Source organism: Polyergus mexicanus, unplaced genomic scaffold (genome assembly GCF_030449975.1).
Source record: "Polyergus mexicanus isolate NDT 795.1 unplaced genomic scaffold, iyPolMexi1.0 SCAF_3, whole genome shotgun sequence".
NCBI classification, from domain to species: Eukaryota; Metazoa; Arthropoda; class Insecta; order Hymenoptera; family Formicidae; genus Polyergus; species Polyergus mexicanus.
In genome coordinates, this window is record NW_027223323.1 from 2,255,672 (window position 1) to 2,271,254 (window position 15,583).

General features: G+C 27.3%; 3 protein-coding genes across 4 annotated transcripts; 1 reads left to right on the forward strand and 2 right to left on the reverse strand.

Moving 5' to 3' along the window:
* The first annotated feature begins 653 nt into the window (after positions 1–653).
* LOC138931610 (uncharacterized) lies at positions 654–7,444 on the forward strand. The gene is made up of 8 exons (XM_070292559.1): positions 654–1,347; positions 1,518–1,637; positions 4,053–4,260; positions 4,539–5,014; positions 5,662–5,839; positions 5,951–6,172; positions 6,386–6,615; positions 6,989–7,444. Exons 1-8 carry the CDS (start codon positions 1,330–1,332, stop codon positions 7,148–7,150), a joined length of 1,614 nt encoding a protein of 537 aa, XP_070148660.1. The 5' UTR covers positions 654–1,329; the 3' UTR covers positions 7,151–7,444.
* Positions 7,445–8,085: 641 nt separating this feature from the next.
* On the reverse strand, positions 8,086–10,517 carry LOC138931639 (zinc carboxypeptidase-like). Its single transcript, XM_070292616.1, has 6 exons — positions 10,371–10,517; positions 9,612–10,127; positions 9,422–9,509; positions 9,029–9,225; positions 8,514–8,598; positions 8,086–8,291 (listed from the first exon to the last, which is right to left on the reverse strand). The coding sequence occupies exons 1-6, from the start codon at positions 10,515–10,517 to the stop codon at positions 8,086–8,088; spliced, it is 1,239 nt and encodes a 412-aa protein (XP_070148717.1).
* A 1,535-nt stretch (positions 10,518–12,052) lies between these two features.
* On the reverse strand, positions 12,053–14,864 carry LOC138945050 (zinc carboxypeptidase-like). Of its 2 annotated transcripts, none has more exons than XM_070316232.1 (7): positions 14,829–14,864; positions 14,451–14,604; positions 13,642–14,157; positions 13,464–13,551; positions 13,070–13,272; positions 12,553–12,637; positions 12,053–12,361 (listed from the first exon to the last, which is right to left on the reverse strand). In XM_070316232.1, the coding sequence occupies exons 2-7, from the start codon at positions 14,595–14,597 to the stop codon at positions 12,159–12,161; spliced, it is 1,242 nt and encodes a 413-aa protein (XP_070172333.1). In that variant the 5' UTR covers positions 14,598–14,604; positions 14,829–14,864; the 3' UTR covers positions 12,053–12,158. The 2 variants fall into 2 exon arrangements, with proteins under 2 accessions (XP_070172333.1, XP_070172334.1); XM_070316233.1 differs by lacking the exon at positions 14,829–14,864 and adding an exon at positions 14,804–14,824.
* Between the last annotated feature and the right edge of the window lie 719 nt (positions 14,865–15,583).

Genomic DNA, 15,583 nt, shown 5'->3' on the forward strand with positions numbered 1-15,583 from the left:
GCTTACATCGAGAGCTTTTCAAAACACTATAATAAAGTATTTTTTCATTAAGTACTTTTTGAGTTATTTTATATTTTAATCTGACATATTTTGAAAAATTAAATATCTCGTAAAATGTTTAGTTTTCGATAATCTTACCGTAATACTTTTATGTACAGAATAATGAGACAAATTAATTAGTATAAAAAAATAATTGTTTTTAAGAAAATTATTTACAATGTATTTTTTAAAACAATTTGTTTTTTTTTTTGCACTAATTGATTTGTCTCATTAGTCTGTACATAAAAGCATTATGGTAAGATTATCAAAAATTGTTATATAGTTATTATATATATATACATGCGCGCGCGCGCGTGTGTGTGTGTGCGTATGATATATTTCAAAATTCTTTCACAAATTAGCTTACTTCAAATCAGCGCGATAATAATTTTATAATATTAAAAATGTCTAATAACTTTAATTATAGTTAAGGAGAAAAAGATACATTACAAACAGCACTATAATAAAATGCATGAACTACATTCCTTTGATACAGGCTACGATCCAATTACAAAATGGATCAGAGAGAGGGATATTGCGTGCATCTAAAACTACATATTTAATGCAAGTAGAAGTTACATGACAGTCAACATTTGTCCACGATCATACATCGATCGTTGTTTATTAATATTACTGTTCCTCATTTGTTGGAAAAAGTGTGATCTTCAGATAGTGCAAAAACTTCTCATCTTCCTCATCTTCCAAGATATCTTCTTCGACTGCGCTTTCGATTTTTGTTCATATTCAAGCAATTCTCCTCATTGATCGAATACTTGGACAATTTATTTGTATAATATACAACTGAAAATATTGTATACATAAAAGTTCAAGTCGTATATGAACATAATATTTTATCGCGAAATTAATGATTATTAAAAATTGATTCTATCAATTTTATATCGTCGTTTTAGATAATATAAAGTACGATATAATTCATTTAGCAACTACATCATAACCGAACGTTCTGGAAATTTTATTTTTTATTGTAGAAAAATCTTTTTATGTATATTGTGCATTGATAAAAAATCAATTTTAATTTGATCGATTAAGACATAATATTGAATTTAACAATTTATTGAATGCAATTATTTGTGATACGGTGATATAATTTTGAGTAATTTACTTGAGCATATTCAAAATTTTATATCCAGGGATATAAGATTATATATAAGATAATATATAAGATATATTATTATAATATATTATATAATATATTATAATATATAAGCTAAGATTATATATATATAAGATAAGATAAATCTTATATATCTAGGATAAGAATCTAGCAAAATGGTGGCGGATAAGAAGGTAAATGCAAAAACAATCGTATGAAATTAATTTTTAAATAAAAAGTTACTGTGTATGTGTCAATGCACTGTGAAATATACAAAAATTAAAGACAAAGCGTAAACATCCTAAAAAAAATTGTGAAAGTATTGCAGTTCTTTAAAATCATCAAATTCATATATTATTTTCAGGATTTTACTATAGAAAATAACGTTTACAAAGGAGAAATATTGCCTTATACAAATAATTATAAGAGTCTTGGAGAGATGATATGGGTCAAGATTAAAAGCCATGGAGATAAAATCGCACATGTAAGTCAAAATATTTACGTGTAACAATATAGGAAAGAAGAAAACTTTCAAGATTTATAGTAATTAAGTAAATAAGAAAAAAAAACTTTTTAAAAGATTTTAAAAAATATATATTTTCTCTTTTTCTATTAAATACTTGTTGAGAGATATAAATAATAATGAGAATAGTAAAATCTGCTTTACTAGCAATTTCTCGCTCTTTTATTAATATGATTATAAGATAAACAACATATATATGTTTTCTACAGAGAAAAATTTATACAGGGTGGCCTCGAACATTCCAGTCAGACTTTGAAATCTTATAGGAAATTTAATTCTGGATAAATCTGGATAACCAATTTCCTATAAACATGGGTCGAAAAATGCTCTGAATCGTGATTATTTTACATTTTTCCAAATATCATGGAAAATGTGCGGTTTTTAGCAAAAGGTACCGAAACAAAAGTTGTAGAAAATTAAATTATCTTTCAAATGAAATCAAAATGATTGTTGTACACGTTCCATAGATTTTGATATAACCAATTTCAAACGTAGAAAAAGTGCTTTTGTTACTTATTGTTAGATCGATTAAATTTGAATCAGGAAGAAATCCGTAAAGCGACTAGATCGGTCATTACTCGATGCCGAAAGTATATTGGAGTTAGGGGGGGACATTTTGAGAATAGTTAGTTTTTTCACGTCTTTATTCATTTTCTACTATTATGTGCTATTTTAGTTTAATAAAATTTATTTTATTGTCATAAAAGAAAAAGATTTTTATTTTTTATTTTTATCGTTTTTTCAACAAATTTATTAAGTTTCATTTTCTTTTCACCTTTTGCTTTTCCTTTGCATTAGAGATTTTTCAGCGATAACTTCTTAAGAAAGCATTTTTTGACCCATGTTTATAGGAAACTTTTTGTTCAAAATTAAATTTCCTATAAGGTCTCAAAGTCTGGCTGGAACGTTTGGGGCCACCTTATATACGAGATCTGATAAAAAACTACTTGCTCATGATTTTTTTGCGTTAACCAGTTAAGTCCGGTAACGCGATTAGCGCAGCATACTATAATACATACAACCTTGGACTCTACTGTTCAAGGACTCTATTATTCAATCACTGCTAGGCAGCTGTGATAATTCTATATATATTCAGTGTCCATCGCATTTCGTGTTTCTAGCTAAAATAATCGAATGTATTTAGCGAAGAATCACCATTAAATTTTGTCAAAAATTCGATGATTTACAATAAGAGACAATTGAAAAGATATAAAATTTAATGCCAAATTTAATTCAGGGTATCGATTTTGATGTAATTCAAGTGAGGATGAAAATTATAAAAATCGCGGGTTTACTAGAAAATTTATAATTTCATTGGTCCAAACCTAATAAATTTGCTCAGTTTTGCAATTTTCACCGTTACTTGAATTACAGATTCAAAATACTAATTCTTTGCTGAACACGTTCGTTCGTTTTAGCTGGAAACACGAAGTGCAACGGAATACATGTGCAACTATTACGGCTGCCGAGCAGCGATTGAAAGCATCTAGCAAAAAATCATGTATCTCCAGTAGAATCCAAGGTTGCATGCTGCGCTAGTCTCGTTATCGAATTGCAGCTGGTTGACGCAAAAATAAAGTCTGATACTTTTTGATCAGACCTCGTACATATCATTATTTTCATATTAAATACGAAACTAAAAGGTAGAAAACATTATTGGGAAATTATTAAAATATTATATCTCTCGTTCTACTTTATAGAGGAGTAATAATATGCGTTTTTTGTTAGGCTATCATTATATATCTGGGAAACAACACGTTTTTATGCTATTGTAGCAATTAACCAGTATTAACATAGACCGGAAAAAATTGTTGAATGTATTTTATCTCCAATAATTATAATGAAATTATCAAATTGTCGTCTTCAAATCGTTCATGGATAGAACTATTATAGAGAAAGTAATAAATATAGAACTATTGTCTGTAATTTTACAAGATAAAATCATTTCCATAGAGACAGAATTAGACTCAAGGAAACTAAAATAAATTGGGTATATGGTAAACTAATTGCAAATTAAAATTTTTATCTCTTTTATTTAACTTTGTTCTTAGTATATTAGTAAAAAGTATGGAATATATATATCTATATATTTAATTATACAATATTTATTATATAAATAGATATAACAATATTTAAAAATAAATATTAATTTGCAATTAAATTGTTTGTTTTTAATATCATTGCGTATATTTAGCATAATAATTACAACATAAAATTAAATATATTACAGAAATTTAAGATACTCTATCTCTTATTAACTGTGGCTTAATAATGCAATAAAACGCAATATCTCTTGATTTTAAAACTGCATATAATAACTATAATAGAGAGCTATATAATAGCATATAACTGTATAATAGCAACAATATATCGTAGTTAGACGCACGCACGGAAGAAGCGGTTACATATGCGGAGCTACAAGACAAAGTTGTAAGATGCGCATTATGGCTTCAAAAGCAAGGAATCAAGTCCGACGATGTTGTCAGTGTGTGTACACATAATCATCTTAATTCTATTGTACCTTGCTTGGCAGCAGTTTACGTTAATGCAATTTTTAATCCGTGGAATGAAAATATGGATTTGCGTGAGTTTTTCCGCAGGAAGTTATCGTTATAATACAGATATTATATTGCATTTGATTATAAGAGCTAGAATCAAAAATAAATATAATTTCGACGACTGAGCAAATGCAATTTCATCTATCTTGAATTAATTAAAGATTTTATTTTTTTTATTGTTTAATCATATAATATATTATATAATAATATTTATTACATAATATTATATGTATAATAATGTTAAAAATGTAATAGAATTTTTAATGTAATTTTGTTTTATTAATTATATTTTGTTTGTCATTAGATACCGCGTTGCACGTCTTGCAGTTAACTAGACCAAAGATAATTTTCTGCAGCGAGAAACCTACAAACGTTATCTTGAATGCGATAAAGGAGAATAACTGCAACCCCACAATTGTGGTCTTCGGCCATCATCCCGACGCAATCTCCTTTTCCGATATTTTGAACACTTGCAGCGATACCGAAGTAGCGAATTTTCGATATATCGAGCTCGACGATCTCAAAAAAACGGTGTGCATTTTGCACTCCTCAGGTACCACCGGAATGCCGAAAGGTGTTGAAATGTCCCATTACTGTCTGTTACTCATTAGCGAAATCAAAAATCTGGATCTGACCAACGCAATATCGATCTGGTTTTCATCACTTTACTGGATCAGCGGAGTGATGATGAACTTCAAATCAATCGTGCAGGGCGCTAAAGTGATCATTTATCCAGAATTCGACGAAGAGATGACGTGTTTACTTATTGAAAAATATAAGGTGAGAGAAGAGCTGGCGGAGGAGATTGCGATAGTATTTGACAAGAAAATATTTTCTTTTATATATTATTATTTTACTTTTATCTTATTTACTTTCTTTTATCATTTTATCTTATATATAAAAGACTTTTCTTTATATGTATATTCATTGAAATCATAATGATATAAATAATTCTAAATTTTTATTTTTATTTAACAGACTAATTTAAAAAAAAAAAAGATAACTGAAATATATCAGCACGCCTATATTTTTTTTGCTAGAGACATTTTTATGATAATAATAATAATAATATTGTTTTTATTGACGAATTCTGTGATAAAGTCGTATTAACTTCTTTTGAAAAATTAATGTTCAGTAAATATTAAATGTAAATTTGCTTTTACGAAAATGGCATTAATTTCTTATTGAAATCCGTTCGTTCGTATTCGACTATTTATATTTTTTTATTACAAACAAGAAGTGTGTATCATCACAAATGATTACATGTTAAGATCTTACGGTAATAATACAGGAAGATATTGAAGATATTACCTTTTTTTTGCATGCTTTTGTAACATCTATTAAAATTATATAACTGATTTTATATTTTCGCTTGTATTGCGTGTTAGAAAATAAAAGCATGAATCATCTTTGATCTTACTGTTTAGGTAACATTAATTTTCCTAAGCACAAGCATGATAAGTCGGTTTCTCAGAGCGGGTTACGTAAAAAAATATCCATTATCATCTTTGAAAGTCATAATCTTCGGCGGTGCAGCAATGAAATCGAAAATGCAAGAAGATATTAAACGTATTTTACCACACGTCTACATGGTACAAGGTTACGGCAAGTATCTTTTTAATATAATAAAATATTATAAATGTGATATATCAAAATATATAATAAACGAAGAATAAACGAGAAATTGTATCGTAAGAAATTCTTTCGCTTTTATAGGAATGACGGAACTTGGTGGAATCGCGACAATGCAACTTCCGAATCACAAAAATGGATCTTGCGGGACAGTAATCCAAAATGTACAAATAAAAATCGTCGATCCAGAAAACGGAAAGATTCTTGGTCCAAATCAGTCGGGAGAAGTGTGGATAAAGAGTACGACTATGATGAACGGCTATCACAGAAATCCTGAAGCGACAAAAAATACAATTGATAAAGAAGGTAAAAAAAATGGGAAAGGTAAAAGATGTTTTATTTTTATAACACATTAATAATAAAAAAAATTAAATTAAATTAAACAAATGTTATTTATATAATAACTAATTTAAATAATCTACAAATATATTGAATTTTATTAAACGTCCCTTTCTTTCCTCCTTTTTATCTTTAAGAAAATATTTAGTAGTAATATCGTAAAAACTAAATTTCTCTCAGGATGGCTGCATTCAGGTGACATTGGTTATTTCGATGAAGACGGGGAATTGTTTATTATTGATAGAATTAAAGAGCTCATGAAGTATAGAGGATGCCAAATTTCACCCGGAGAAATTGAAGATGTGTTATTATTACATCCGGCAGTGTTGGAAGTTGCAGTAGTAGCAGTACCTCATGAAACAGATGATGAGCATCCTATTGCTTATGTCACTAAAAAACCCGACGTCAAGGTATAATTTTGTTGCGAATATGAGGAGATCAAGAGCGAGAGTTTACAAAACGGAAGTATATGAATCATAAATTGAAAAAAATTTTTAGATGTCCTAACACTTTTTCTTAAAAAAATTTATAATGAAATTTTTAATTTGATATAGAAATCCCCATTGTCAAGATCTTTTTCGATTTTTTAATTATAAAAGTTAAATACTTTCGTTTCCTTTTTTCTGATAAATTGCGAATTAATATGCACATTATTTTAAGCATTAGTCAATATGTGTCGAGACAATACAATTATTTTTATGATAATTTTTTAATACGAAATCTAAGATATTTCATCAAATAAAAAATATATTATACTACAATAATCAAATTGCATCTGTGTAGGTGACGAAGCAAGAATTAATAGATTTTGTGGCGAATAACATGATGGATCAATACAAGCTTCGTGCTGGCGTGATATTTTTGGACACTTTCCCATATACAGGTTCAGGAAAAATTGCGAGAAAAGATTTGAAAGCGATGGCTAAAAAACTAACCGTGAAATAAAAAAAATATTAATTATAATTATATTTTTTATAATTATAATTAAAATTACATATAATTATATATATTATATTTTACATACAATACAAAATTTATAGATATATATAATTTATAGTCAGAAATTTCTTCCGAATTATAGATGTTATGAATGGAATATACCTATAGAGTGTGATTAATTAACTTTAAAATAACGTATTAATGTAGATATCTTTTTAATGTTAGAGACGTTGATGTAGATAAAAAAATGTAGTATATGTTTGTTAAATGTTATGGCATATGATTGCGTTTGTTAATTTATCTAGCAAATATTATGTATACGGCGGATTTAAAAAAAATAAGATTATTCAATAAAACTTTATTTTACATTGATAATATGATTTGTTTAAAATTGTCTTATAGAGAAAAAACATAAATTATGAATTATTTATTCATTAGTTGTTTCACGATAGTTTTGCCTTTAATCGAATTGCAGGCACGTAAAGAAAAAAGTAATCTTAATAAATAAGTAATAAATAATTTATATATACATATGTAAATTATATAAGTAAATTATATATATATATATATATATATATACATATATAAATAATAAAAATAAATTATATATATATATACATATATAAATAATAAAAATAAATTATATATATATATATATATATATATATATATATATATATATAATTTATGTATTAATTACTTGTTTATAAAATATATAACAAAAGTCTTGCATATAAAAATATAACCATTTTATATAAAAAATCTTATGTGCATATATATATATATATATATATATATACGCACATGTGTAACGTGTAATAATATTATATTTTATATATATATATATATATATATATATAATATTATATATATATATATATATATTTAATACATATTTAATAATTTTAACATAAATAGAAATAAAATTAATAAATTGCTAATTAGACATTTCTGAAGGGATGCCCACGTGCTTTTGCTTCCTTGAACATAACTACGAGGGAGTCCACAACCTCCTCTCCAGTCGGAATAATCTGATCAGGGGGCAGCAAGTACCCATAACAATCGCGATCACGCAACTCATAGATATAAGTGATTTGCTTGCCATAAGTAGCCTTAATATAATCAACACTACTTCCGGTGACCTTATCTAAAAAAAAATTTACAAATCAATATTTTGTGTCGCAATTAAAATTGCAACCTAAAAATACGACATTTCGAATTAACTCTATAATTACACTACAATATTATACTGCAATAATCTCAGAAAATAAGTTAATTATAATGGATTATTGGAGATAATTAAAAACTTTAATATATATCTCTAATACATATGATAGCAAAAAAGAGAGTAAAAATTCTTTTTTCTTACATATTGTTTCTGCAATATTTCCGGTGTGATATTCAGTTCCGTATCTTTTCTTAAGAGCCGCAATTGTTTTCAAGCCAATGGCATACTGAAATTATACATACATATACATATATGTACGCACATATATGTATATTACGACTCACGACATATACACACATAACATAAATGCAAGTACCGACAATGATATGATTAAACGATTAAACTTGAAGCATTTAATTCAAGAATAGATACAGATTTGAAATAATAAAAATCTCGAAATAAAAATCAAATTTATATAATCAATGAGTCTATAAAAAGAATAAATATATCATTTTTAATATAAAATTATCAATTTTGATATTTGGTTTATTAAAGAATAATTTCTATTAATTTTTAATGACAAGAATAATGATGATAATAACAATAACGCATATAATATATATAATGAAATGAAAATATTTTGTAATTTAAAGAAATATTATTATCTAAAACTTTTTTAAAGATTTTTATTATGTTGCATTAATAAAATTTCTTACTAATTCGTCGTAATTGTCAAGATGATCTTTTGTATGCCCGTAAGGAAATAACAATAGCTGCGCATGGCTGTGAAATGCGATGTACGCATAGAACTTGTCGGAAATTGTCTTGATATATCTGGATATACTTTTCGTTTCTATTTCAGAGAACGGCGCATTTCCCGCATAGCTATTGGAACATGGTTTAGTATTATTTGCTAAAATTAAGAATATCAAATGAAAATTAACGTTAACATTAATATAATATAGTGTTAACTTTTAATTCCTTATTCCTTTCAAAAAGTTCAAAAAGTTTCAAATTTCTAAAAATTGTTTAAAATTCATGAAATAATCTGTACTGATGATATTTTGTTCTCTTCAATCATTATAGACTTCTTTTCACAGGATACTCACTATTCCATCTATAATCCCAGTTTCTATTAAGATCTACACCAACGCAGAAGGTATCGGATGGCTTACGAGTCTTTCTCCACATTCGATTCTCCACATTCGATGGAAACGATTAAAAAATCTTTACTCGTGTGGATGATCTCAATTTAAAAGTAATACATAATACCATATAACATTACAAAATATTACTTACTGTAGTGTGTGTATATACATATCCGTCAGGATTAAATACGGGAAAAATGTACCAATCGTGACTCTCTGCCAGGGCTCTAACATCCGCATCTTTGCTGGTCAGTACTTGATGTAAGATGTACATGACTGTAGCCGGCGAGATCCACTCCTTGGCGTGAATTCCACCTTCGAGGAAGATTCCAGGGTTATTCGCTGTGAATGATACTTTGACACCTTTGATTTGACGTCCTTCGTACGTTCTGCCACCTATAACGATCTGTACATTGTTTGGATACCGCTCGGTCAAATCGTCTAAATTCTTATAGATTTCGTCGAGAGTGTGATAGTTGTTAAAATCGAAAGACATCGATCGGTTCGCAGGCATCGTCTGATCGACAAGTTTTTGAACGTTTTTGATGTTGATTTCATAAGATATACCAATTTGAGCCATTATTTCGTGGAACTGCGGCAATTTATGCGGAGCTACCATAAGATTTATTATTTTATTTTTAAGTCTCGCTATATTCCAGAAGATGAACTGCAAAAGACATTCAATTTCTCAATTTTGCTTAATTAAGATTTAATTTTAATCTGCTGAAAAAATTTTTAGCCGTTTATTCTTTAATTTTATTCTTACTTTTATAAATCGTAAATAAAAAACTAATTTGTATAATTATAAAATTTTTATCTTATAAGTTTCAGAAATGAATTTGTGTAATCTAATTTTCTTCAAAGAAAAGAAGAAATCCATACGGACTAAACATACGAAGGATCTACTTACTCCGTCATGAAATTTAATTATTTTGTAAAGTTGTTGGAACTGACTCTGTGTAGTTGGCATAATACTGAAAACTTTATAATTCTCAAAAGTAGCTTTTTGAGCAATAGTTAAGCTCATGATCATATTTAATACAATCAAGCTCCACATGATTCTGTACAAACATTTTCTCATAACTTTAATGCAAACATATTTTTTATTAATTGTTAAATTACAATTATCAAGAAAAATAATTTATTTTTTGCTTATAATATTATGTATTTTAATGTACAACTTAATCATCGATAATGTTATGCTTTTAAAAATTTAATTCTCATAGTTTAATTAAAAAAACCCTGTAATAAAGCATTCGCTTTTATGATATCAAAATAAAAAACAATATTAGATATATGCTATTTTCTAAAGAATGCAAATTAAAAGTCTTTATTAAATACGAATAATCATGCTTATACCTTTCTATTGCAAATCCAAACATTTCGTTACGCTAAGAATAATTGATATCAGAGAGACTAAAAATTAATCCATTAATCTTATAGAATGGAAATGATGATAATTTTTAAATTACAGATTTTCAACAAATTTTTTTCTTGGGAATTGACATAATTTCACAAAATTGGATTCAAATATGTAAACAGAGCAATTAAGAAACACGTCTGACACCGGCGAAATACGAACAATATTTACGTGACTAACAATAAGTTATTTGCGTTTAAAATCTGATGTTTATGTGTATATATATGTATATATATATATATACATATATATATATATACGCGTTATACTAACTTGCTTTAAAATATTCTTAAATTTGCAAATAATTATTTCCAATATTTCTCGGTTATTCAGTGTCTTCTCATTGTACAATATGTATAAAGTATGAAAAATGCTTAAATATATTGAAAATAAACTTACAACAAAATCAATTAATAATCATTAAAAAGAAAATTAAATCTATAATTATATTATGATTATAAATAAAAAAACATTAATAACATTAATTTAAAGAAAAATTGTTATGTATTTTTTGGCACAATTAATCTATCCTCTCCTCACTAATTGATAAATGAATCATTAATAAATAACTATTAAATTATAACGTATTATAACTTAAAAAGCGTTATTACTTTTCAAGAACACGTTTACTTTTTTTTCTGTACGCTAGTTGTATTAGTAGCGAATAACCATTGAAAGTCTATTTTAACTTCAATAGCTATATAAATTAATATAATATTATATTTGTTTTAATAAACAACAATTATATTTTTATTATTTTTGTGCAGTTATATTTACGTTTTAATTTTTGTGCAAGTAAATTATTATCTTTATCTATCTATGCATTCTTATCATAAAGACGCTTATCGTGAATGATTTGTGAATTATTTATCATACACTCGGCAGCGTCAATTTTAATCGTGTCACTTGTAATCAAAGAAATTGATTTAAACAAACAAATAACTGATGCAAATATGGTAAGTAAAATATATTACATTTTTAAGTTTACGAAATGCATATCTAAAAACTATTATAAAAAATATTATATAACAAATATTATTAAAAATGTTGGTTTTTTTCCAAAGATAGCCAGATTCAAATATTGATGATCTCACTATTTGCGATGATAAAGCCGTAAGAAATTAAAATTCGAACCATCATTAAAAATCAAAATACCAAAATTTATTCGTCAATTAATTATAAAATAATATCATAAAAATCAGCTATTTATACTTATAATAAAAATACAATATATATTATTGACATAAAGTATCAAATTTACAATTAATTAAGTTAGTCTTAATTTTTGTTAGGAAATCCACGTATTTCAGCTTCTTTAAACATGGCTACGAAAGAATCCAAAGTCTCTTCTCCAGTCGGGATAATTTGATCTGCAGGTAATAAGAAGCCATAACGACCTCGATCACGCAATTCATAAGTGTAGGAGAGACGTTTGCCATAAACGCCTTTTATGTAATCGCAAGTACTTCCAGTGGCCACATCTAAAAACGAGTTTTATATTTAATTTAGCTATGTATATCTAGAAAGATTGAATATTTACTTTTGAATTTATAATATTTAAAAACAGACAATAGATTCACATAACGAAATAATGTTTAAATGTAATGTGTGAATAACATTATTATATATAATAAAGAGATAAATTAAAATAAATTAAAATTATTTTACTTACAGATCGTCTCGGCAATATTTCCAGTTACATACTCTGTTCCGTATCTCTGTTTGAGAGCTGCAATCGCTTTAGAACTGATAGCATACTGAAATCACATAAATTTATGTTATTAAGCCAGTGATCATCTTAGAGATAAGATACGATTACATTTTACAGCGTGTTTATTTTGAGACAGATATAATAAAAGAAAGCATGGTATATATAAGAATTTATATTTTAAATAAATTCGATCAATATGCTATTAAAATCACTTTCTCGATCAGTCCCATCAGTCCCCTTAGAAAAAATAAATATTTCGCTTTCAATATAAAGTTGATCCTTTTGGTCCATAATTTAGTTGGTTTGTACGTAATTTATTATCGTACTAAATACTAATAAAGATATAGTATAATAAAATGGTAATACAACAAGAAAAAAGAATTACTATTATTTTATTAATTTATAAGAAATGTTATTTTTATATTTATCCAAAATTTTTTCTGAATCATTTTATTTTGCGATATTAAAGTTTACTTACTTGCTCTTCGTAATTCTCAAGATGATCTTTTGTGTGGCCGTAAGGGAACATTAATAGCTGCGAGTAGCTGTGGAACGAGATGTACGCGTCGAATTTATCTTGTATGGACTTAATGTATTCAGACATAGTCTTCGTTTCTATATCGGAGAACGGCGCACTTCCGGCATAGATTTCAGAGCATGGATTGTTGCTAGAACCTCCAGCTATAAAATGTTAAATTTTAATGTTATTAACAAACGCAAAATTAATTTTATAATATCATGAGCTTTTCAGATTTTTAAAGATCCTCTCTTCAGAATTATTATATTTAACAATCTTTAAATTCTTAAGAGATATAACATTTTATTTATTTGATTTTTCACGATTGTGTTCAAAAAAATACTAATATACTTACTCATCCATTTGAAATCCCAATTTCTATTGGGATCGCTGCCAGTACAAAGAAGACCATACGGCTTACGCGTTTTCCTCCACATTCGGTTCTACAAATAATTAATAGAATTTCATAGATGATTTCAATTTAAAAAAAAAAAAAAAAAAAATTTCAGCCAATATCATGAAAAATGGCTTACCGTGGTATGTGTATATACGTATCCGTCAGGATTGAACGAGGGAAAGATGTACCAATCGTAACGCTCAGCCAGAGCTCTGACATCTGTATTATTGCTGGTCAAAAATTGATTCAAAATGTACATGACAGTTGCCGGACTGATCCATTCCCTGGCATGAATACCACCCTCGATGAAGATTCCGTGATTATTCGCCTTAAAGGAAAGCTTGACACCTTTGATTTGACGTCCCTCATATGTCTTGCCGCCTATAATAGTCTCTATTTTGTCCGGATACTGCCTAGCCAAGTCGTCTAGATTTCCGTAAATTTCGTCAAGAGTATGATAACTAGTGAAATCGAACGACTTTGACCGAATCATAGGAGTCGTTTCGTCTATAAGCGCCTGAACATCTTCGATATGAACCTGATAAGGTATTCCAATCTGAATCATTATTTCGTAAAATTGGGGCAATTTGTGTGGTGCTACCATAAGATCCGCACTTCTGCCCACAAAGCTCGGTGCCTCCCAGAAAGAAAACTGTAAACAACATTCAATATTGCATACTTAGTGCTAAAATTTATTTTTGATACTATTAAATATATTATTTGATTAGTTATTAATTATTTTTGATTTTTAATGATTTTTTTATAAATAATTTTATAAAAAAATTTGCAAAATTAATTTTGTAAATTTCATGAAACTAATTTTGTATCAATGTTAATTGATAAAATCCATTGCTTGTAATAGTAATTTTTTTCAAAAAAGCGATTCTGTATGCATATATTATTTAATTTGTACATATATCTGTAACAAAAAACCGATTTACTTACTCCATCAGGGATTTTTTCCAACTCGCGTAGAATTTCGACCTGCGCCTCTGTAGTTGGGATAATCCTGAAGACTTTGTAATTATTGAATCTGGCTTTTTGGGCGATCGCCAGACCCAGAATCGTGCACAACACTATTACCTTCCACATAATGACTCTGTAGAAACACACATGGTTCCCTTTATTTTAATGTACAAAATTAAGTTTCATTGATTGTCAGTTCATAATAATCATAATTATCGCGAATACTTTCTTCGATTATAATGCAACACGCGGTTTTTGCAAGAAAACTTAATCGTTTATAATTATTATCATTAGTCAGTTATTTAATTTTTGTGATTTAATTCAATTCGTACTTCTTTCTCCAGAAGATAGGCTTACCCTTAACGAGACAGGAGCATTTGTGATCGTCGCTACTGTTTCGTTCATTGTATTTAAACACTGAATGCACACGGCACCAAAGAATCGAAATACTAGGACGTGATTTTGAAAAAATATATCTCGCCGATCAATCAAACACAGATCGCGTTTACTTTACGTGGGTTTTACCACTCATCAAGCGGATTAGCTTCAAAAGAATCACGCGTTATCGCATCGATCCTGTGTAACGCACTCGAGAAATATCGAGATTTCGCAATTAGTCGTCTAACAGCTTTATTGGATGTTTAAACACATATGCGTGAACATGTGTACTCTTTTATAATTTAAATCCAAATTTTTGTATATATTACATATTTTACAAATAATTTTTAAGAAAGAAGTTGGTTTTGTCTCGTTCAAAATATATTGTTTTAGTATCGCAAAAAAAAAAATATTAACTCAAATATAATTCAAGGAAAACGATTGATCTAAAATATGGATAATCCAAATTTCTGCTTCAGTAAGTATAAAAGTGGGATATTACATAGATTTTTAAAAAATCTATGAAATTCAACACTGGTTTAATCATATTAAATATAAAATATATGCTTGCCGTATATGTGCATAAAATAAGTACAATAAAATCAATCATTACCAAATAATCATTGAATCTTTGCCGCTATATTTATTATACATATATAAAAAATATTATATAAAATAATTTTTCTTTTTGAGATATACAATATATATATGAATAGTTTTTCCATATTTTTTTC

Excerpts from the sequence above, each read along its gene's own strand:
- LOC138945050 (XM_070316232.1), bottom strand. The coding sequence starts at position 14,597 with ATGTGGAAGGTAATAGTGTTGTGCACGATTCTGGGTCTGGCGATCGCC. Across the intron at positions 14,158-14,450 it reads TGGAAAAAATCCCTGATGGA|TTTTCTTTCTGGGAGGCACC; the intron begins GTAAGTAAATCG and ends TGTTGTTTACAG. Across the intron at positions 13,273-13,463 it reads TTGGGATTTCAAATGGATGA|CTGGAGGTTCTAGCAACAAT; the intron begins GTAAGTATATTA and ends AACATTTTATAG.
- LOC138931639 (XM_070292616.1), bottom strand. The coding sequence starts at position 10,517 with ATGTGGAGCTTGATTGTATTAAATATGATCATGAGCTTAACTATTGCT. Across the intron at positions 9,510-9,611 it reads ATGTATATACACACACTACA|AATCGAATGTGGAGAAAGAC; the intron begins GTAAGTAATATT and ends TCGAATGTGGAG. Across the intron at positions 9,226-9,421 it reads CTGGGATTATAGATGGAATA|CAAATAATACTAAACCATGT; the intron begins GTGAGTATCCTG and ends TCTTAATTTTAG.
- LOC138931610 (XM_070292559.1), top strand. Across the intron at positions 4,261-4,538 it reads GAATGAAAATATGGATTTGC|ATACCGCGTTGCACGTCTTG; the intron begins GTGAGTTTTTCC and ends GTTTGTCATTAG. Across the intron at positions 5,840-5,950 it reads CTACATGGTACAAGGTTACG|GAATGACGGAACTTGGTGGA; the intron begins GCAAGTATCTTT and ends TCGCTTTTATAG.